The following is a 22,615-nucleotide window of genomic DNA, read 5'->3' as shown; positions in this document are numbered from 1 at the left end:
GCTCCATTGCATCTGATTACCTCAGCTCAGAAGGGCCCTTATTTCCCACACACCTGTCTGTCTCGGCAGGGCCTCCCACGAGAGTCATGAGTGGGATAGGGTGAATCGTGCCTGTCGGGGTTCTCTCCAGAGGGCACTAAAAATCTGTGCTCCCTGTCACAGATGGCCTCTGTGATCTCAGTCCTGTCCAGGGCAAAGTCAAACATGTATCCACATTAAAACAAATCTGATTGGCCCTGGGTGGGGCAGTGTCAGCAGAGGCAAAGAATTGGATGGGAAAGTAAATTCCCCTTTTAGCCCAATAAGGGGTCCCTCTAGGACAGGGAAGAGGGACATTGGCAGGGAAGTGTTGGGAAACTTGAGTTGCTGCTGTACTTGTTCTGTGAATAAATAGGAGGCTTCACTCTCCAGGGCTGTCTGATCAGCCCAAAGTTGACTTTAAAACACAGTGAATAATAAGAATTGGCTTGGAAAACATGCTAATGTCCATCTCAAACCCACTAACTGAAAAAGGAAAATGAAACCTTTTATAAATGTAGGTAAACTACACTCCCCTTTTGCAGGTAGAAACATTCCAAATGTGATGCTGCAGTTTGACTCCCTCTTCATGACTCTCCAACAGAGAGTCTGACTGACATTACTCCAAATAACACAGGATCCCCTTGGATGCTCATTTTTGTGGGAAACTAAAAGACCTCTGAGACCAGCAAGCACCATCTTACTAACTATTGGTGGGATAGGACTTCCTAACCTAGCATCCTATTAATTCACCTATAATAGAGTCATAGAATTTAAGGCTAGAAGGGACCACCAGATCATTTAGTCTGATCTCCTGTGTATCACAGGCCACCACCCAGCACCTGCAAACTAAACCCAGCAACCAAAATAAGACCAAAGTATTGCAGCCCACAGGAGACTAAACGATTATGGATTAAGAGGGACTAAGGCTTGGTCTACACTTACCCCCCAATTCGAACTAAGGTACGCAACTTCAGCTGAAGTTCGAAGTACCTTAGTTCGAACTTACCTCGGTCCACACGCGGCAGGCAGGCTCCCCCGTCGACGCCGCGGTACTCCTCTCATCTAGCTGGAGTACCGCAGTCGACGGCGATCACTTCCTGGTTCGACTTATCGCGTCCAGACAAGACGCGATAAGTCGAACCCAGAACTTCGATTCCCAGCCGCTGAACTAGCGGCTGGGTGTAGACATACCCCGAGGTACACCACTGCCTGAGGCCCTCACTAAAGCAGGGAATCGATTACAATTACAATGGGGCACTCATGACTGCTCTGGCAGGAAAAAACCCAATCCCTCCCTCAGTGATGCTACTCAACTAAAGTTGACTACAAACAGCACAACTTACTGGCCTGACTAGATCTGTCTTCCTAACAGACAACAGCAAACCTATTCAATTTTATCAAGATGACAGCTGGTCTTAGTGTCCCTGTTTCCCATGCACAGTCTCAGAGAGCCTTGGCATATCCCCCAAAGTGAAAAGAATACCCTGCAATTGGTCAAATGCTTGTCTAGTATATTTCATGGAGCATGAGAGAGAGAGAGCAAGGGCTCTACTCACCTATTGTGAGGGTGAGGTACATTCTCCTGAAGGAGCGGGGAGAGAGGGGTCTAGTGCTGTCCCTCTCGTTGTGGGGAGGGAACCTTGGTGTACATCCTTTTAATTAACAGAGGGTCCTGGGCACCTTTAAGACTAACAGAAGTATTGGAGCATAAGCTTTCGTGGGTGAATGCCCACTTCATCAGACGCAAGTCCCTGTCACCTTGTGTCTGATGAAGTGGGCATTCACCCACGAAAGCTTATGCTCCAATACTTCTGTTAGTCTTAAAGGTGCCACAGGACCCTCTGTTGCTTTTTACAGATTCAGACTAACACGGCTACCCCTCTGATACTTGACATCCTTTTAATTGGAGAGGGTGCCCTTGTACATTCACTAGGCTGGGACAAGGAGACTCCCACTGCACCCTCAGCAGTGAGAGAGGAGCCTTCTGCAATAGAAAGAGCCAGATGAAACACTGCAGCGTAATGGCCAGAGAGGATCTGAAAAATGGATTTTCCTGTTGTGAAATCTGAGGTGTAATCGGAGAGCCTGCAGCTGGCAGTTCTGTGGGCCACAGCCCGTGGACTACTTGTTCTAATATTAGAATGGCATGTTCACTGCTTCCTGTGGACTGAAGGACAAACTACTCACAGAAGCACATAGTCTATTTACAATGTGCTTATCAGCTAAAGGGAAACTGCTTGGGGACATCCAGCTTTTGCTGTGCACTTGGGGCTTTGACGAAATCTGAGGGAGAAAGGGAGCCAAGCTTTCAGGCCTTAGCTCAGGCATATAGTGCCAACAAGCAAAAAGAAGCTGCTGTGTCCTCCCAGGTGAAATCTGGGGCAAGGCTGAGGGCTGGAGAAGGAGCACACTGTCCTGTTCAGATGAATCAGAGTGTACAAGTGAGGACAGCCATGCCCTGTCAGGAAAAAATGATGTATAGAAGAGTGGTTGCTCGTTAGACTTACAGTCAGAAGAATGCACTGAATGCCCACAAGTCCTAACATAGTTCATAAAGCACTTTACAAACATTAAAGCCTTGCAGCCCTCTGTGAGGTAGGTCAGTTTTATCTCCATGTTACTGATGAGGAAAGAGTAGGGTGGTCCTTAACCACACTGAGCTGCACCTCAAAGTTTCAGCCAAGAACTTGATCCAAAACTGAAGTGAGACTCAGGCTAATTCTCAGTATAACCCCACCGATTCACTCTTTGTCTAGGAAATAGCTATCTAAGGACCTTTTAAGTTTCCACTGCTCTTTCTTTCAGCACGCCCCGCTGTATTACAAGGGCCAAAGTCCCATCTTTGGGCTGCCTTGGCACACTGAGAGCGCCCTCTGCCTACCAGCTAAGCCAAAGGCGCAGTTCCACTGTCTTAACCCACAATTCCTTCCAAATGCAGTCAAGCGAGAAGGGAAGAATCTTGGGGGTTCCTGCTGTTGTGGAAAATGTGTGTTGGCCTAAAACCAGCTTCTGGTGGGACTTTTCAGACTAAGCAATAGAAGTGTGGGGAAGGAAGTGGTACAGGTCAAACACTAACGCTGGTGCTGCAGGGATGCAGAAGTATGAGGTTCTCTAATGAGTGGGCTGCAGCCTGGAAAACTCTCTGTTGTCTGGATTTTATGAGGTTCTGAAGAAAAGGCTCAAGACAAGCAAGTCAGTTCGGTATTCGCAATTTCCCCAGTTTGTTTTTTTTATCGATGCTAACCAATGGTGCTCAGCAGGTTTGGTTTCCATGGACACCTTATTTCAAGGCTTTTCACCTGTGTCACGATAAAAATAACAAAGAAAACAACAATATTTGAGGTGACATGGGCCATCGGGTTGTGGCAGAGGGAACACTGCCTGGGGGTGGGTAGAATCACATGATCCAATTCCCCAGTTCCCAGCAAAGTACAGAATGGGTATGGGGGGGAGCATCTTTACCTAAGCTCCTACAGCCTGATATCTCTTTGCAGAGGTGAGATACTGGGAAAGGACAGAGAGTAACACCCAGTCACACTTATACATTCCCCAAGCAGAACAGAGGCTTTGTGAGGGAGGGCTTCTCAAAGCCCAGTCTCCTTGCAGAAGAGTCATTGGAAAGGGAAGGCCTCTCACAACCAGATTTCCCCATCACCGCCACACCACAGAAAAGTCGTTGGAGAAGATGTCTGCTATCGCCAAGTTCTACTCGCTGCTGGAGACAGATGGTGACAGGGACGATGTGGGTAGAAATATCTCATTTTATTTCCACTGAAGTGGAGAACTGGAGACAGGGTCTTCGGTTAGAGATGAAAGGTTCCCTGTTACACTATCAAATCCCTGAGCCATTCAGCCCTTACTAATAACGTTGGATACTTTAAGATACTAATTGGTCCTATTTTCAGGGATGGTTTCTTCCCAGACCAGGTACCTGACATCTGGCAGCAGTGCTCTGAGCCTTCAGTTACTCTTGAACTCAGTAATAAATAACCTGTCTGCATCTCAACCTTCCAACTTTCCATATCTGTGAGACATGGGCACATACTATCTTGTTTCTGATTTGTCAGGGCAGACCAGCAGAGACCAAGCCAGAGGTGGAGAGGTCAGCATCCCTATCTGTGGCTCAGCTGGCAGGAAAGTTCAAGGAGCAAGCAGCCAGCGTTTCTGGAAAGGAGGTAAGGAACAATTCAGCCACAGATAACAAAAGTGGGAAATGGGTAGGGTTACCATACGTCCGGATTTTCCCGGACATGTCCGGCTTTTTGGTCCTCAAATCCCCGTCCGGGGGGAATTGCCAAAAAGCTGAACATGTCCGGGAAAATACTCCCAGCTTTGTTTTGCCGGCATCCCTGCCCCAGTCCCCTGCTTACCTTAGAGCGTCTCCAGCAGGCTGCGAGCTGCAGGCGGATTCCCGCACCATGGGGGAATCCGCCTGCAGCTCCCCCCAGACACCTCAGCTCTGTGCAGCTGAAGAGCGGAGCTGCCCGAGCGCTACCGGCTTCACGGTTTGCCGGGCAGCCTCCAGACCCTGAGCCCCTGGCCGGGTGCTTCCCCTCCCGGGCTCCAGCTGCGCTGGGGAAGCGCCCGGCCGGGGGCGCAGGGTCTGGAGGTCTGGGGGCTGCCCGGCAAACCGTGAAGCCGGTAGCGCTCGGGCAGCTGTTTTGCGTGGCTGGGAGGGAGGAGGAGGGGGAATGCGGGGCACTCAGGGGAGGGGGTGGAGTTGGGGCGGGGACTTTGGGGAAGGGGCGGAGTTGGGCCGGGGCGGGGGCGGGGCGGGGCCAGGGCCCTGTGGAGTGTCCTCTTTTTTTAATGTTTAAATATGGTAACCCTAGAAATGGGAGACTCATCCCTGGCCAATGAAGGTGGGGAGACTGGGTGATCCAAACGTTAAAATAATGGCTTGATTTTGGATAGCAACTTTTATCCCGAATGATCCCATAGTGCTTCACAAACTGTAGTATAACACACAACAATCTCATGCACAGTATACTCTATACATTCCTAATTTACATGTAGACATTCTTGCATACCTATTCCAGCTGCCCACTAAAAGAAGTTTGTTGTTAGCCAGTGGCAGGATGTTTGTGCTTTGGGGACACTGAAAAGCCTGCTAAGACATCCATGAGTTCCCCAGTGGTAGTTGGCATCAAAGCAAGGTGCACATGTACAGCTCAGCACTGGGCCTTTTTGGCTACTGATTAATTAGAAAGCACCCAACTAGCTTTCCTTAATCAAATGTTTGATATTTATGAAACAGAAATGAGACTCCAAATAGTGAGCGGCTGAACAGCAAACTAAGCAGCTTAGAAGCCAGCATGCATCTCACTAGCAGCTCTCCAGCAATAATAATAATGATCGTTAATAATGGTGATAGTTCCTTAGCAATCTTCTGTAAAGCTCTGAAATAGTGAACAAAGTTTTGTCCCTCTTTATTTGATCCTAAGCACTTCTATCCAGTGTGATGGGGCAAGGCCAGATGGCTACAGTAAAGTAGTGAGGAACAGGTATGTTAGCCCCAGGCTAAACAAATCCCTGGTACCATGGTAACCAAATGGCAGTTGCTCCAGGTTAATCAAGACACCTGGGGCCAATTAAGATCCTTCTAGAAGGCAGTGGAGATAGCTAGGTTGATTGGGACACCTGAAGCCAATCAAGGGCTGGCTGGAACTAGTTAAAAGCCTCCCAGTTAGTCAGTGAGGTGTGGGTGTCAGGAGTTATAGGAGGGAGTTGTGGGAGGAATGAAGTAGTACAAATCTATATCAGGTGCAAGGAAGGAGGCCCCGAGGTAATGGTGAAGGAGATATTGAGTGGGGGCTGCTGTGGGGAAGTGGCCCAGGGAATTGTACATGTCCTATTTCCAAAAAGTCAACTACCATAGCTGCTAATTTTAGGGTCCCTGGGCTGGAGCCTGGAGTAGAGGGCGGGCCCGGGATCCTCCCTCCCCTCCCTGATTAATTACTGAAACTGGGAGACAACAGAGACTGTGTGAGGGAGGGTTGCTTCTCCTCACCTCCCTTGTTGGCTTATGATGAAAATGGCTCAGTAAGCTGTGACCCTTGTCTCTAGAGAGAGAAGGGCTATGTGGAGGGTCACAGTGAGCCTCTGAGGCTAGCAAAAATCCGCCAGGAAATGCAGGAACTATGGAGTCAAGGACAGAGCTTTGTCACGCCAGTCACAGCACAGCAGACAGATACACTCCAATTTAGCCCATCTGTATACACACTGAGACCTAATTAATCCAGTAACTGTTGGATAAAAACAAACAAAACTATTATATGCAAGGCATGCATCTCACAAACGTCTCCAGTGAGGACCAGCACATACTGCTATCAGGATTCCCCTTCTCCCCTAAAAGCAAGAAGTTGACATTCAGTGGGATTTAAACAAATGAAGATAGTCTCCTGTTTGGCTGCAGATAGTTGATCCAGCTATCACAAAGATTATGCAGTTTTAATTTCATTTACGTGGGCTACAGTATGACTGAACTCAGGAGAAATAAATAGGACCCATTAGAGTTTAACCTGGTTAAGGGTGGTAGAAAGAACTTAAGCAGCAAAGGTTGCCCAAAACTGTGATGAGTCTAGGCCTCAAATGGATTTAATCCAATGAGGAGGCAGGGAAAGTCAAAGGACTCATGGCCGATAATCCGCTTTCTGTGACACAGAGAGTCCCCTACTACCATCACAAACACACATGTTAAAAACAAAAATCATTTCAGCGTATCACAATCCTGGGGGGGATGTAATAATCATGGTTGCCCGACCTCACTATATCTGTGGTCATCCTGATGTCAGCATGGTGATCTATGTCCTGCAAACTTAGCATATATAGGACATTAATGGATGCCCACGAAATGTCACTGCCTCGCAATGTGGTATCATAATGTTGTGATATGATGATGTTTCAACAGAATAGGATGATACTGCATGCCAGGATTGTGATGTGTCAGGACGATATTATGTTGTTATGGGAGGACACGGTTACAGCTTGATTACATTGCTTCACGCAATTATATTGCATCGCAATCTGCTGACACAACATCACCAGTTAACAGTGTAAACCTCATAAAGCCATGGTGCCCGAGTTTGTCACTCCAGACAAACTCGCTAAAGTGGCCAACTCTTCAAAGATGAAGTTGCCACAATCTGATGTTTGTAACTTCCCAGATCCCTGGACATTAAGTGGGTACAAATTATGACAAAAGTCACCAAATATTGCACCACAGAGCACATTGGTAACTTGCCAGAAGGTCACAGAAATTGGCATAAAATAGAGGAAATTTCAGCTGCTCTCATCTCCAACATAGAGACATATGCAATTCAAATCAAGTTGGAGCTTTCCATGCTGGTGTAAGTATAGGTTTCAGGTTACTTGCATGGGCATAACTGCAAATGAGATGATGGATTTTTGGAGAGATTGCGTTGACGTCTGTGGTAAGCCTCTCCTCATACCCGGAGTAAGCTAGATCTTCCCAGGAGCCTGTGCAGGTTCAGACTGAGAGGGGTGTTTGTGCAGTTAATAAAAAAGTGCTGTCCCTTCTCTCTGGACAAACCTGCTTCCTAAGTCACTTGTTAAACATTGCAACTTGGGACCTGTGGTCTCTGTGAGCTGCACCTCCCTTTGAAAGATTAGCGAGGCTGTGGGCTGTGTTCAGAACTCTGAGCTGCCCTTCAGCCCCTGGTACCACACATAGGATAGTGAGCTCAGTGAATGAATGAAGCAGGAAGCTGAGGCCCATTCAAAAGATGAAAGCTTAGTGATTAGCAGAGACAGGAAAGAAAACAGAAAAATTACAAGCCATTCTACTGTGGGGTTTCCAATGGGATACTTCTTAGAGCCTCTCTAAGTGTCAGGATGGCCGAGCGGTCTAAGGTGCCCCATTCAAGGCTCTCTTTCCCACAATCAGCTGTTCTGGTCTCCCTGTGCAGGTGTGGGTTCAAATCCCCCTCCTCAGCAAGTTTGCAGATGACACTAAACTGGGAGGAGTGGTAAATAGACTGGAGGGTAGGGATAGGATACAGAGGTACCTAGACAAATTAGAGGATTGAGCCAAAAAAAATCTGATGAGGTTCAACAAGGACAAGTGCAGAGTCTTGCATTTAGGACAGAAGAATCTCATGCACTGCTACAGACTAGGGACCGAGTGGCTAGGCAGCAGTTCTGCAGAAAAGGACCTAGGGGTTACAGTGGACGAGAAGCTGGATATGAGTCAACAGTGTGCCCTTGTTGCCAAGATGGCTAACGGCATTTTGGGCTGTATAAGTAGGAGCATTGCCAGGAGATCGAGGGATGTGATCATTCCCCTCTATTCGGCATTGGTGAGGCCTCATCTGGAGTACTGTGTCCAGTTTTGGGCCCCATACTACAAGAAGGATGTGGAAAAATTGGAAGGAGTCCAGCAGAGGGCAACAAAAATGATTAGGGGTCTGGAGCACATGACTTATGAGGAGAGGCTGAGGGAACTGGGATTATTTAGTCTGCAGAAGAGAAGAATGAGGGGGGATTTGATAGCTGCTTTCAACTACCTGAAAGGGGGTTCCAAAGAGGTTGGATCTAGACTGTTCTCAGTGGTACCAGATGACAGAACAAGGAGTAATGGTCTCAAGTTGCAGTGGGGGAGGTTTAGGTTGGACATTACGAAAAACTTTTTCACTAGGAGGGTGGTGAAGCACTGGAATGGGTTACCTAGGGAGGTGGTGGAATTTCCTTAGAGGTTTTTAAGGTCAGGCTTGACAAATCCCTGCCTGGGATGATTTAGTTGGGGATTGGTCCTGCTCTGAACAGGGGACTGGACTAGATGACCTCCTGAGGTCCCTTCCAACCCTGATATTCTATGTGGCTGCTCTTGGAGACATCTCCACCCCCCACCCCCCTACTGCTTTCTCTTGGGCCTTTTGCAGACACACAACACTAGAGGCTGCCTTCTGGTGCTTGAATGTAACCTCCTTGCTCTTCCTTTGTCACTCAAATGGCTGTCTTTATCTTCAGGTACCAGCCAATAAACCAACCCGGAGGAAACCACCATGCTCCCTTCCCCTACACACCCAAAAGGTGGAGCTGGGCCACAATGGGGAGACGGTGAGTACCAATGCAATAAGGAAAGAGCTTCCTTTTTGCTGGGTCTTATTCTCTCTGATTCCCTAAAAGGCATGTGAATGTGGGTTTACCAGAGGGACCACCAATAGTGAAACATAAACCATAAGCTCTAAAGCAGAGAACACTTCCCCTATCCATCCACAGCAATACCTGACACATACTCTGCTCCTTGCTGTCTCCTTACTGTTGTAGACACACGTACATGTTCCAGTTCTGCTTGTGAGTTTCTCCCTCTGTGGCACCACATCTCCGTAGGATCCGCCTGATTCTCCCATACCAGCTCCATCCTCACATCTTAAGCTCTTTAGGGAAGGGACTGTCATACGTTGTTTATACAGCAAAATGTAGTCCAGCCTGGTTGTGGCCTTTAGGCACTACTGCAACATAAATATTAAGTAATCATTTGCTCTTGGAGTCTTCCCTCCTTCTAGATTCACAGTTTGAAAGGGTGAATGGGTGTGTAATTCTTCCAGGGCCAAACATTTCTCTTCAGATACGCTAAGAGGAATAGTTCATAAAACACTTTACAAACATTAAAGCCTTGCAACCCTCTGTGAGGTAGGTCAGTTTTATCTCCATTTTACTGAGGAGGAAACTGCACCACAGAGAGGTTAAATATCTTGCCCAACGCCATGCAGCAGCACAGCCAAGACTAGCACCCTGAAGTACTGACCCTAGTCTTCTGGGACTAACCATTACACAATCCCTAATATGGATATACTAATCAGAAAGGACAGAATCCGATTTTCTCTCAAAAGAGGGCACTGTTTGAGTGGTGGGATGGGAAAGGGAGGATAATGTAGAGGGCTTGGCTACCTTCTTTTGATAATCTTCCTCAGAGCGGAATGATATTACTCTGTATAGTGCTCTCCGCTTCCTCAGTCCTGTGTGATCTAATTCCTCTTTATCATAGACTTAATGGCTGGACAGCAGACGAGGCGGGAGTAGTGGGAAAGGGAAGAACAGACTCCTTTGTAAAGATCCCTCCATAGGCTTCAGTGACACATTCTTCACTTTCCTTCCTCTTCTTCCATCTCTCACTTCCCAGGACCAATCTGGACCGGTTCAGGCTTCAGAACTTTTCCTTTCTTCATCTAGTTTATTTTGGTCTTTTCCTGTTTATTTACAGAAGCCGTCTCCAAATGCTTGTCCCCTTCCCAGGGTCAAGGTGAAAAGCTCTCCCCTGATTGAAAAACTGCAGGTAGGTGCTGGATGCTGTCAACATGGCTGTTGTAACTCTCAGGGAATTAAATTGATTAGCCTTTAACATGGCTCCTATATTTGTATCCCTGAGGATATGTCTACACAGCACCTGGGAAGGTACCAGCATGGGTAGAAAGACAAGTACTAGCTCTGCTTGAGCTAGAAAGCTAAAAATAGCAGTGTGGCCACAGTGGCACAGGCTGCGGCTTGAGCTAGCCACCCGAGTATGCACCCAGGGGGTTGGGTGGGATTGTATTTGGGCAGCTAGCCCAAGCCACCTCCCATGCCAGCGTGACCACGCTGCTATTTTTAGTACACTAGGTCAAGCAGAGCTAGCGCGTCTGTCTACCCGAAGCATCCTCCCATCAGAAGTGTAGACATACCCTAAAAGCTTCTCACTTTTCTTTTATATTAAATTTAATGATCATTTGAAGGGCCTGAGAGTGCCCACAGCTGCAAACTTCAGAATGATTTAAAGTTCCTTGTTATTATTGACTGCTCTGTTCACAGCCTCTCCTGTGCAAAACTATGGGAGACATATTCGCTTGGCTGGGACACTGGAAAATCCCTAATACTTCAGATGACACAAGATTGGTTCTGAGATCCAGCTGTTCGGGAAGGGCAATTGTCCATCCAGAACTTCTCCACATGGGATTGTTTGTTGACAATATCACCAGGAGAAACACAAAACCAGGAGCTATCTCTCTTGTCAGCTGAGAGGCTATCATGTGTGTTAAGGGCAAGGGCTCCCCCATGTGGTCCACTTCATCTCTGACGGGGGAATTTGGGTGGCAGGTAGAATAACACCAAAAATCATGATATTAAATCCGAGGGGAGGTTTATTATAATGATTTTTTTTTTGCAGGCCAATCTGGCATTTGCTCCAGCTGCCCTGGTGCCAGGAACATCTCCAAAAAGCCCAGGTCTGAAAGTCATACCATCTCCCTTTAGCACTCCCCCTTCAACTCCCAGCAGCCCCGGCATCCAGTCCCGTTCCAGTGAATCGGATGAGACACCAATCAGTTTTGATCAACCACCAGAGGGCACTCACCTGAAGTTTTATAACAAGGTACAGTGTCTTCCAGGACTTCTCCAACACAGGAAGCCAAAGCCAGTTTACTGCTTGGAGTGGAACTGCAACAGTAGGTCTTACCTTCCAATTCAGTCTTCACAGAGTGTGTTTGCAGCCAAACGAGGAGATCGCTGCATCAGTTTTGAAATTCTCTCTCACTGTGATCCACTCGACTCCCTCTTTTGCCTGCCTGCAAATAGAGTTCCATAGTCCATCAGATTCCAGCTGGCTTCAGGTGATGAAGTGGCATGACTCACCTGCTTCAACTCAACATGAGCTGGACTGATCACAGCTTTTCAGACAACATCATGTCAAAATTAATGACCAACACTTAGTAGTGCAGTGGGTTAGTGTATTAATACTGCAGCTTGCAAGTCAAATAAACCTTGAAATTCTGCAGTGTGTTCCATGCCCACTCCTTTAATACAGAGGCATAGCCCATGAAGGGACAATCATACAACACTTAATCTAGATCTGAGCAGGACAGGCTGCATTGAATACTGGGAACTGTAGTCTCTGTAAACCACAACTCTGTATTAAAGAAGAAGGCAGCTGGTTAACTTCTCCAGTTTATGCAATTTATGTGCAGTTCTTAGTTTGCAGGCTAGCTGCCAATACAGCCTTCAACTGGGAGAAGTTGGAAGGCCCAAGACATACCAGAATAGCAGGGGCTTCTGCAGATTAGGACTCAGATGAATTGGCAACAACGGGGAGAGAATCTGGACTGCTTCATTTCACCATTGGTCCTCAGATTACTGAGATGTGAAACTCCTTTATCCTTTCCCATCACCCCAGTGCCCAAAATAAAATGGCAGAGGTTTCCAAAGTAATTCCTCGCTCATAAGTAACTATATATCGAGTCTTGTGTCCTTGTAGTCAAACTTAATGTTTTCAGATTTGATCATGTAAATTGGAGAGAGAGCCACAGTTTAAATTGGGGTAATGATCTCTCACTACTTATTCAGAGAGGCAAAATGTCAATGAGAAGGAGAACCGGTGTCTTGAGTCACCAGCTGAGCATCCAAGTCATTCACCCTAGCTTTCTGGGCTGATACTGCACACTGGTGTGGTTTATTTAAATTCTTCAATCTCAACTTTACCTGTTCTCAGGTGCGGACACGGGGGTCACTGAAGCGCAGACCCCCCTCCAGGAAATTCCGAAAGTCTCAGTCCGACTCCGGAGATGGTGAAGATTTAAGGGCAACTGGATCATCTCAAGAAAATGGGGCCAAGGAAGAGGATGGTGATGAGGTATTCATGCCTATGAGTCAGAAAGAGGAGTTGCAGTCACCTGTGTATGGAACAGGCAGTAAACTGATGCAGAAACAGATAGGATCCAATGAAAAGCCACCCTCAGGGAGAGGGTCCAGCAGCACAGAAAACAAAGAGGAGAGAGAAAAAGAAACAGAGGCAGTGAAACCATGCAAGAGCAGCACAGGAGATAAGGAGAAGCCCTGCGCGAGCACTCCAGGGGAGGAAGAGAGGAAGTCATCCCAGAGCACCCCAGAGGAGAAGCCATGCCCAAGTACCATGGGAGATAAGGATAAGAAGCTGTGCCAGAACACCCCAGGGGATAAGGAAGGGAGCACCCTGGGGGAAAGGGAGGATGGCAATGCCTCTGAACAGGAAAAAAGGAACAAAGAAAATAAAGAGGTGAAGAAGGAAGAAAACAGTGAGGGCAAAGACACACAGGAAACATCAGACACCCAGGAAAAGTCCCTGGAGACGGGGATGCCGCAGCCGGCAGCAGACACAGGAACTGCCAGTGAGCATCATAGTGTGATGCCAATGCAAGAACCGGGCACAGAGTAAGTGTGAAGCAGAGGTGAGATAGGCCACCATGGTAATTGCTCATGAAATACCAGAGGCTCTCACAAGTGTTTTGTCTTAAAAATAAAAAGGCATTTCCCTCTGGTGCTTGTTAAATCCCAGTACAAATCAACTTCAATATCAGAGCATCTAATACAGACAATTAAAAGGCTTGGCTCCCCAGGCTGGCATGACAGTGAAAGGGATGTAGGTGAAAGAAGAGAAAGAAATGCTGACCCTTGACACTTTACTCAGGTGCCCAGTATTTTGAAAGTACATGTGGCAAAAAGCATTTTTCACCCTGAGACCATTAGATTAAACTGTCTGATTAAAAGGGACATTTCCAAACCTCTTGTTAGGACTGTCAGCCCTAATTGTGGTGCACACATACCAATTTCGTGGTCACCCACTGAACCACACAAACTAGTTCCTTCTAATTCAGAAAACACAGGCCTCTACCACTTGAGGTAAAGGAGAATTTCCACTAGCTATATTAGGGCTTACACTCATTGTACCTGGCCTTTAACCACTGGTGGCCAACATAATCCCACACACCTAAACAGGTCTCCATTCCACCCAACAGGGCAGTGGTGCCACCTGCACACTAGCTATTACGGAGCAGAGTTATATTGATGAAAAGTCACCCCAGCAACATGGGACCCTCTGCATTCCCCCTTAGGTTTCCACCTGTCCTGTTTTTTTACTGAACTATCTGAGTTTGGAGGGCTCAAATCTGTGTCTTAAAGGGCATGTTGTAGGGAGAAAAGATCCAAAATGAATTTGGATAGGAAAGTTAAAAACTGAAAAAAATTAATTCCCTGTCTTCAATCCAAGTACTGACCCAGTTTAGCTGGTGAGAACAGAGGAAATCAATCTGGAGTGGTCTGGCTGCAGCTGTCCTTCAAATTTATAGCAGGAAAACCATAACCCAATTATAAAAGATGGCCAAAAAGACACCCAGATTCCAGACTTTCCTAGAGACTCCTATCAATATAAAATTGTAACATATGTTTATTTTTATAACTTTCCTTTCTCTCTTCTATCATTCTTTCTCTCTCAAAAGGATGAACCCAATCAGGACACAGGAGACTTTAATGTGAAGAGAAGCCAAACAGTCCAATTAAGGTGCAGCTACTGGAGGACTCTCCCTTGCAACAGATCAGCAGAATATTAATAACATCAAAGATGTTCACTGCTCTCACCCATAACATTCTGTAGCAGTGGGAAGGAGAGACTGGGATTAAGACCTTTTTTTTTTTTTTTTTTTGCTGCAGGGTTCAAAATGGATGTACTGGCTGACTCTTCTTGGGGTATATTGAGCAACTTCATGGCCATGTCTGGAGACCTGATGCACAGTAGCTTGGGCATGACAATCACCACTGTTTCTGGGCCCAATGTTCACCATTACAGCGAAGTTCCAAATTTTGTTTGCTCCCCCATGTTGGACTTTGATGCAATTTATCAGTTTTGGACATATATAAGTTGTGCCTTTTTAAATAGCTTCCTTTGAAATATTTTCAGTTTTCAAATGCAAATAAATGAAGTTTTTAGAAGTAGGGGGAAATGATTTTCTCTCTAAATATATATATGCTTTATGGCAGACAATGTGAATCCTAAATCTGGAGAAGATCATTTTTAAATGGTTTATACGGCATCTTTGATGAATATCTACTTGGACTAGTGTTGGGCTGGCAAATATGTATTTGAAACACCTACAAGCTAAAGATTATTTTTCTGTAGGATTTTTTTGTGTGTGTTTTTTTTGTGTTGGTGAGAAGTAGCAACTGAAGTACCGTATCCACAGAACACTTACAGCATCTGAAGTAATACTGCAAGCTTTCCTCACACTACTCCACCACTGTATTCAACTGTTACTTGGAAGGATCAAGTGTAAGTCAGTTGTCATGATGTCTTTGGACTCTACTGAGACTACCAACAAGTGGCCAGCTAGAACCACTTTTAATTTTTTGTGATATAGACACTTGTTTACTGCAAACTGGACTGAAATAACCTATTCATTTCATGTAAGCCAGTGAACAACCTGTGTATGATTGAGTTTCACTTACTATGGCAGTGGTGGGCAACCTACGGCCCACAGGCCACACGTGGCCTGTTAGGGTAATCCGCTGGTGGGCCGCCAGACTGTTTGTTTACATTTGCACAGCCGCCCACAGCTCCCAGTGGCCATGGCTCACCTATGGCCTAGGCTGAATTCGAATTGGTGAACTACCATCCCATGAAAAATTTATTTTAAAGAGCCAGGTTCTCTCCTTAGAGTGGGGGTTCTCAGACTGGGGGTTGTGACCCCCTCAGAGGGTCGGGAGGTTATTACAAGGGGGTCATGAGCTGTCAGCCATGTGCAGGGTTGACAGCCCAAGCCCTACCAGCCCAGCTCCATCCCCCAACCCCGCTCCAGCATTTAAAAGAGTGTTAAATATAAAATCGTGTTTTTTAATTTATAAGGAGGGTCCCACTTAGAGGCTTGCTGTGTGAAGGGGGTTGCCAATACAAAAAGTTTGAAAACCACTGCCTTAGAGCATTTAGAGGGAGTGTTTGAAAGGACTGGATAACAGGAGAAGTACTCAGATACTATGGTGATGAGGCCATATAAGTGCTTGGAGCTGGCATTTAGGGTTCTGTTAAAACTTTCAAAGGACTAGTTGGCTCAGAGGACTAGTTGTGGATGGGCTATGGAGCCATTCGCGTTCAGATTGCATTAGCTATTGATTAGTCTACATTAAATGGGTTTGGGGGAGTATCACAATCCCATTCCTGATGGACAGGTGTCCACATCACTAAAACCACCAACATATTCTCTGACACCCGACACCGCCCCCGACCCGACAGTATCATTGAAGAGGCCAAAGACTGAAAGGGCCATGGAAACTGAACTCCCTTTCATCTTTGAAGCAGTTGCCCCAGGACAGGGGTTAGACACACTGGCAAGGCAGAGAGTGATGGAACCTGGCTCTGCTGCTGCCTGTGCTGCACCTGCTCTGTGGATGGAGATCTATGAGGCAGAGGGTCATTCTGTTCTGTGTTTGTACAGAGCCTAGCACAATGGGGTCCTAAATCCATGATTGGGGGTACTAGGCACTACAGCTATACAAATAAATAATATCCTATGTGTCACCTTTTACCTGTACTAAATTCACAAAAAGACAAATGGATTTATGTTCTAGTTAATGTCTCCTGCCTTCCATCCTCCCAGATGAAAGCACTAAGATATTGTTCATTCAAAACCAGTGAAAAGTGATTGGTATTGCCATTTGTACCTAGAAAAGGTTTCTCAGCATATGCAACCCCCACACCCTCTCTGAGCCATGTCAGCAAGTGTCGTCATCTTTGAAATACATTTTAATCTGTTTGCTTGAGCTTGTATCCCAGGCCAGGCTGCAGTCATCACTGTAACAATTTTTTTCTCAGCAGATGTATCTGGACGTGTGTGATTGTGCATTTCTGTATATATGAGTGTGCATGTTTAGAGAATGTGTGTGCTGGCCTAGGGGGTGGAATTTGTCCTCCCTCACCTTGAAAATATAATGGGAAAACAGAGGAAATAAAATAGTGGAGTTGAAAAGAAAACTAACTGTGTGTTTCTTCCTGGGGAGCTGCAGAAGCCCAAACCAGGATGGGTAGAGCTGGTGGCAGCAGACAGAATGAGGGCGGGATTACGACTTGGGGATAGTGTAGTGTTAAACCATCAGGTTTGAAATTTGTGGACTCCCTGGAGCCAGGTCCCAGTACTGATATCTCTGACTCAACTATTCATCCTCTTAAAGTTCACTATGTGAAGGTCTTCAGGATGAGACCTTAAAAACACAAATCCTATCTGTGTAGCCATTAAAGATTCCATGGTAAGAACAGAGGTTTTCCTTCAGACAAAATTGTCCCTCCACACACACAATGGTGTAGCATACATTACATAGGTATGATGTCACTCTCTGCTTCCATGTGGCAGACACTACTTAAAGGGGCTCTTTCTTCTGTTGTCTGTCTATAGGTCTATTGTTAGTCTATGGTAACAGACAGAGTCCTAGAAGGAGAGATGGGGAGCTGTTCAGTATTGGCTTGAGGGAGTGTAGCCTTGCTGAGTGGGTGAAGAGAATTTACTCCATGGAGGACATCTTAGATCGGGGTGGGCAAACTTTTTGGCCTGAGGCCCCTGGGGTCAGGGTGTGGGATGTGGGAGGGGGTGAGGGCTCCGGCTGGGGGTGTGGGCTCTGGGGAGGGGCCAGAAATGAGGAGTTCAGGGTGTGGAAGGGGGCTCCGGAAAGAGGGTTGGGGTGCGGGGTGTGTGTGAGGGCTCCGACTGGGGGTGCAGGCTCAGGGGTGGGGCTGGGCATGAGGGGGTTGGGGGGCAAAAGGGTGCTTCGGAGGGCGGGAGAGGGATCAACGCTGTAGCAGGGGGTTGGGGCACAGGAGAAGGTCAGGGGTGCAGGCTCCGGGAGGCGCTTACCTCAAGCAACTCCCAGAAGCAGCAGCATGTTCACCCTCCAGCTCCTACGCGGAGGTGCGGCCAGGCGGCTCTGTCCGCTGCCCCGTCCGCAGGCGCCACCCCTGCAGCTCCCATTAGCCATGGTTCCCAGCAAGCCCCCGACCCTGCTCCCCGGCGGGAGCTTGAGGGCCGGATTAAAAGGTCTCCCTAGCCAATGGGAGCTGCAAAGCCAGCGCTTGGGGCGGGGGGAGCGTCCGGAGCCCCCTGGCTGCCCCTACGCATAGGAGCCGGAGGGGGCACATGCCACTGCTTCCGGGAACCACGTAGAGCCACGCCACGTGTAGAGTGGGGCAAGCCCGCGACCCTGTTCCCTGGCAGGAGCTCGAGGGCTGGATTAAAAGGTCTGAGAGGCTGGACGCAGCCCACGGGCCATAGTTTGCTGACCCGTCTTAGATCAAATTGGGGCTCTGTGTGTGAGGAGGGGGTGGAGAAAAGATATGTGTTAAAACAGGCAATCTCCCCGTCTTTTCTGGATGAGCTGAGCAGGGCTGAGCTGCAGACCTCCACATATCTCCTGTGTGGAGCTGCTGGAGGATATAAATAATAATTACTAGTTACACACAACCTACATTAAAAACTATTTTATATAAAAGCACAAGGGGCCCTAGACCATGCATTCAGACCAAGGGTGGCCACAGTAGCATCTCAAATTCTCTGGATTTGTACAGGATCAGATCCTAAAACTCTTAGTAATTGGACAGGAAAACACTGTAAGGAAATTCTGTTATTATTTATATAGCACCTTTGGCATGCCTGATGCTTTATAGATAAGTAGTGTAACAATACAAGTTTCCTGTCCAGAAGAACTTTAAAATTAGAGAAACAAAACACAACAGAGAGGGGAAAGGAATGCAACATAAAAGCTAAGAGTTTGGGCAGCTGTGTTCAGCTGAGGTCTTGTTAGTTCTGTGGTTGTCTTCCGGTTTTACTTGTTTAAACTGAAATGGGAGCCAGATGAAAGGCCCAGGAGGTGAGGAAGGAGGGTAGCTATTGGCGGAAGAGTGATTTTTGGAAGGGCATTGGCAGCAGTAATAACATGTAGTTCTTACACAGTGCTTCTATCAGCAGATTGTGAAGTGCATGGCAATCTTTTAACATATTATCCCTGTTTCACACAAGGGAAACTGGAGCACAGAGGGAGGCTAAGTGAACAATCTAGGTCACATAGAAAGTCTGTGATGGAGCAGGGGCTTCAACCCAGGGCCCCCAAGTCCCTAGGTCACTTGGTAAGTGCACAGGCAGCAGGGCCTCGTGAGGGCGAGGGGGCGGAGAGTGGATGGAGTTAGCAGCCTGTAGCACAGAAAGGGGGTGAATTGGGAGGCCAGGAAGTAAACAGGACTTGGAAATGAGGCGCAGCGTGGCTCTGATGTGGAGCTGGAGGAGGCTCTTCGGGGTGGGCGGGGATCCCACCCCTGATGCTCCTCCAGGGCCCCCTTCCACTGCCCATCGCACCACGCAGGCCCGCGTCCGGGGGGCAGGGGCAGCCTGACACGCGCAGAGGCGCCTGGGCGGCTCATTGAGCCTGGCCACGCCCCAGCCCGGGGAGCCCCGCCCCCGAGCCCGGCCCGAGAGCGCAGCCCAGCCACCAGCTCTCAGCGGGCCCCGCCCCCGGGGCTCTGCCTGCCTGACGCAGAGTCAGGGCGGGAGGGGGCAGCTGTTCAGGGAAAGGGGGTGTGTGGAAGGGAGCAATATCCGGGTAACTCCAGGGACCTTCTTATGAAGCCCAGTGGGAGAAGGGCGGGCCGGACTAAACCATGGCCCCGCTATGGGGACAGGGGGGAGGACCGAATGTCCGGACCGCAGCCTGTGTGGGGAGCTGAAGCGGGAAAGAGCCCCCCCCCCCACTGGGGATGAGTTCGCCCGGCTCTGAATCCAGCCGCCGTTGGGGAACAGTGTGTTACCTCGAGGTTGCGGGGCTGAGGCGTCCCCATGGAAAAGCGCAGAGTGGGATTCCCCACAGCCCTACCATCAGGCGCCCTCCCCCCACCTGGGGCCGCCTGAGCGGGCTGACTGGTGGAGGAAAGGCGATACCATCAGGCGGGTGGATCCTAGTGGGGAGTGGAATGGTATCTTCCAGCCGGGGCAGCCTGTGGGCGGAACCATCCGGTAGCCTGGCGGGGGAGAGAAACAGGCCACACTGTCAGTGGCTGGCGCTTTGCAGCGAGGAGGCGGGATAATAGTGAAGAGTCTGGCTAGGGGAAAAGAAGCAGGCAGCGGCTCGTTGGTCTAGGGGTATGATTCTCGCTTCGGGTGCGAGAGGTCCCGGGTTCAAATCCCGGACGAGCCCGCTACGGAGGGGGGCGCGAGCCTTTCTATTTTGTGGGTTTGATCCCTCAATTCATTTTATTGCATTACAGGCACAGCGGGGCCCCAGGGCAGTAACTGGGGGAGCCCAAGGTAAAGTGGGTGGGAGAAGGGAGGGGTAACGAGTGGGTGGGAATTGCACAGGGGGAAGGGGTGGACAGGGGCAGTAATTGGCCGTGCGAACTGGGGGTGGGGAAAGTAGGGGCTCGTGCAAGCGGAGATACAAAAAATAAACAATGTGATCAAGCTGGTTTTCAGGCTGGGGAGGAAGAAAAAGGGAGACTTCTGTTGTTTCCATTTGTAAATACTTGGGAGGTGTCCAGCTGTTACAAGGAGCGGGGAGGGGAGCGCACAGAAGTACCAAGACAAACAGGAACATGGGGAGAACAGGGTTCTATGGAGAATAAGTGGGGGGCACAGGAGGAGCGGTGAAATACACACCGCACCCCAAGATGTATTTTCCCTTCTTCCTGCCTCCTTCCCGCTCCCCCTTGGACTCTCCTCTTAGTCCCACGCCCTGTAATGCTCGTATCATGAAAGGATTGAGCAATATTATTAGAGGACGAAGAAGAGGGGGATGTATGGGGGTACTTGTGGGGAAAGTGGGGCTAATCATAGTTCGTGTGGAGGAGGAGAGGGGACTCATGAACTAAACGGTTCCCTCGCCGCAGTTTTATTCAAATTCATGCACTGTTAATACAGAGAGCAAGAGGGTCATATTTTTAGTTGCAAATGCTTCCCCATTTCTTTTATTGTAACGTATAAATGTACCTTCAATAAAAACAATGTAAAATGATCATAGAACTGTTCAAGTATTGGGAAGGAAAAAACAGGGCTCGTCCGGGATTTGAACCCGGGACCTCTCGCACCCTAAGCGAGAATCATACCCCTAGACCAACGAGCCGCCATATGAACTACTTTCTAGCTACTGCAAAGGAAGCTAACGTTGGTTCAGTCCTAGCCACGTAGCTGTTTCTGATTCAGACAGTTGTTTAGCTAGCTCTATTCTGCCCCCTATGTGGCTTCTTCCACCAAGGATCGTTCTTTACCCCTTCATTTCTTTTTAGGTTTTTTATTTGAGTCTAATTAATTAATTATACAAACAATATTGTTATTTGTAGTAGAGATAATAATCTACATATACCCGCAGAGACTCTTTCAGCAAGCCTGAGTGCCAGTGCCTGATCCCTTTTCATCCTTCACATCTGTAAGAGCTGCCTTCTCCTTGGGTAAAATTCACCACTGTGCAGTGACCCAGTACAAGATCTATGGACCATTTAAGAGCTCAAAGTTAAGAAGGAATAAAAGCCCACAGAAAACAGGCTGTTATGCCAATGTCAAGCAGCAAAGTCACCACTCCTTGTTTTTTGATAGACAAATATTTAATTTAATAACTATGGTCCCAACCCTGCAAGCCCAGCCACACAGATGGATCCCTCAAACGGTGAGGATCCCCACTGACTCCAGTGGGATGCTGCATGGGCATAGGTGTCTGCTTTTATTCAAAGATCTCTTGGGCACTATACACCTATCTGCCTGTTATATTTACAAAGAATATATCACCATAGCATCCAGGTGCTGAAGTACAGTTATATAAGAGAGTTAGGACTCAGAACAAAAATGGGCTCTGCTCCTACTGTCTTATGAGAAAATTATTTTAGCATTGTTATTATGGGATTAGGCTTTTTAGTGAGCTCTAAAGGTGATCAGACTAGGGTACATTCTGATCTCAGTTTCATCTACAATAGTCTATTACTTCCTATGATTTCTGAGCCTTGGCTTATGCTAGGAATGATCTAAGGGAAGCGCTATGTTTTTCTACAATGTAGGCTGCAGCTGCGCTCATTTTAATACAGAGGATGTTTTAATTGAACTGGAACACCATTCTTGGACCTGTAGTTTCTCTGGAAAGGACCACTCCAAGGCAGTGAACTGGTGTAATGTATGGTGGACCATGCAATATATGAACTATATTGCTTGGACTGAGACTGAGCAATTCCATGCTGGGACCTGTAGACTTCTCAGGCAGCTCTGTTTGGATCAAAATAGGCCTTTTGCAGCACTGAATGCTGCATCCTGCTGCCCATTTGAGCAATCATGGAAGCTCAGATCAAGATGGGAAATTGTACACTAGGACTCGTAGGTTCTGCATATGGACACGATGTGCACAAAACAAAATCACCAGCATGCTCTGCAGGACAATCTAAGAAGTTTGTTCCAGCACCTCCTCTTTTGACACTTCAGTCTTTTGTGAGTACCTCATCTTTATTACCTGAAAAGAATAGGTCCAGAGTAGGCCTCATCCAAATATACTTGAAGAGTGATGCAGTCACAACTCACAGGGTGAGCTGACACTTTAAGTGGTTTGGGGCTCAGCTGCTCCTGTGTGAGGCTTAGCCCACTTCCCCAAGTGAAAGGAATGAGCATAGGAGTCACATGACAAGGGGAAACCTAAACCAGGTTTGCTGGGATAAAAAAGAGGCAGGCTATTTAGGAGGAAGATTAGATGGGAGTGCTCTGTTAAGAGGGAAGCTACTAGCTAAAAAAGGGGCTGGTGAAGAGGCAAGGCTGAGCATATTGGCAGAAGCTCTAGGAAGTAAAGATGGGACAGT

General features: G+C 47.7%; 1 protein-coding gene and 2 non-coding genes across 4 annotated transcripts in view; 2 read left to right on the top strand and 1 right to left on the bottom strand.

Moving 5' to 3' along the window:
- RCSD1 (RCSD domain containing 1) overlaps positions 1 to 16,775 on the top strand; it is a 49,388-nt gene extending 32,613 nt beyond the window's left edge. Inside the window, exons 2-8 of one of the 2 annotated variants that reach the window (XM_065414135.1) lie at positions 4,089 to 4,196; positions 9,010 to 9,099; positions 10,247 to 10,318; positions 11,186 to 11,389; positions 12,503 to 13,200; positions 14,265 to 14,326; positions 14,476 to 16,775. In XM_065414135.1, coding sequence (XP_065270207.1) covers positions 4,089 to 4,196; positions 9,010 to 9,099; positions 10,247 to 10,318; positions 11,186 to 11,389; positions 12,503 to 13,200; positions 14,265 to 14,301 — 1,209 coding nt within the window. In that variant the 3' untranslated portion in view covers positions 14,302 to 14,326; positions 14,476 to 16,775. The remainder of the gene's footprint in view (positions 1 to 4,088; positions 4,197 to 9,009; positions 9,100 to 10,246; positions 10,319 to 11,185; positions 11,390 to 12,502; positions 13,201 to 14,264; positions 14,327 to 14,475) is intronic. The other variant, XM_065414138.1, reaches the window with a different exon arrangement.
- A 3,139-nt stretch (positions 16,776 to 19,914) lies between these two features.
- Positions 19,915 to 19,986, top strand: TRNAP-CGG (transfer RNA proline (anticodon CGG)). The gene has a single exon. It is a non-coding gene; the product is annotated as a tRNA-Pro (tRNA).
- Positions 19,987 to 20,835: 849 nt separating this feature from the next.
- Positions 20,836 to 20,907, bottom strand: TRNAP-AGG (transfer RNA proline (anticodon AGG)). Its single transcript has one exon. It is a non-coding gene; the product is annotated as a tRNA-Pro (tRNA).
- Positions 20,908 to 22,615: the final 1,708 nt, after the last annotated feature.

Source organism: Emys orbicularis, chromosome 1, assembly GCF_028017835.1.
Source record: "Emys orbicularis isolate rEmyOrb1 chromosome 1, rEmyOrb1.hap1, whole genome shotgun sequence".
NCBI classification, from domain to species: Eukaryota; Metazoa; Chordata; order Testudines; family Emydidae; genus Emys; species Emys orbicularis.
Note: the sequence above shows the minus strand (reverse complement) of the source record. Positions and strands in the feature narration are given on the sequence as shown.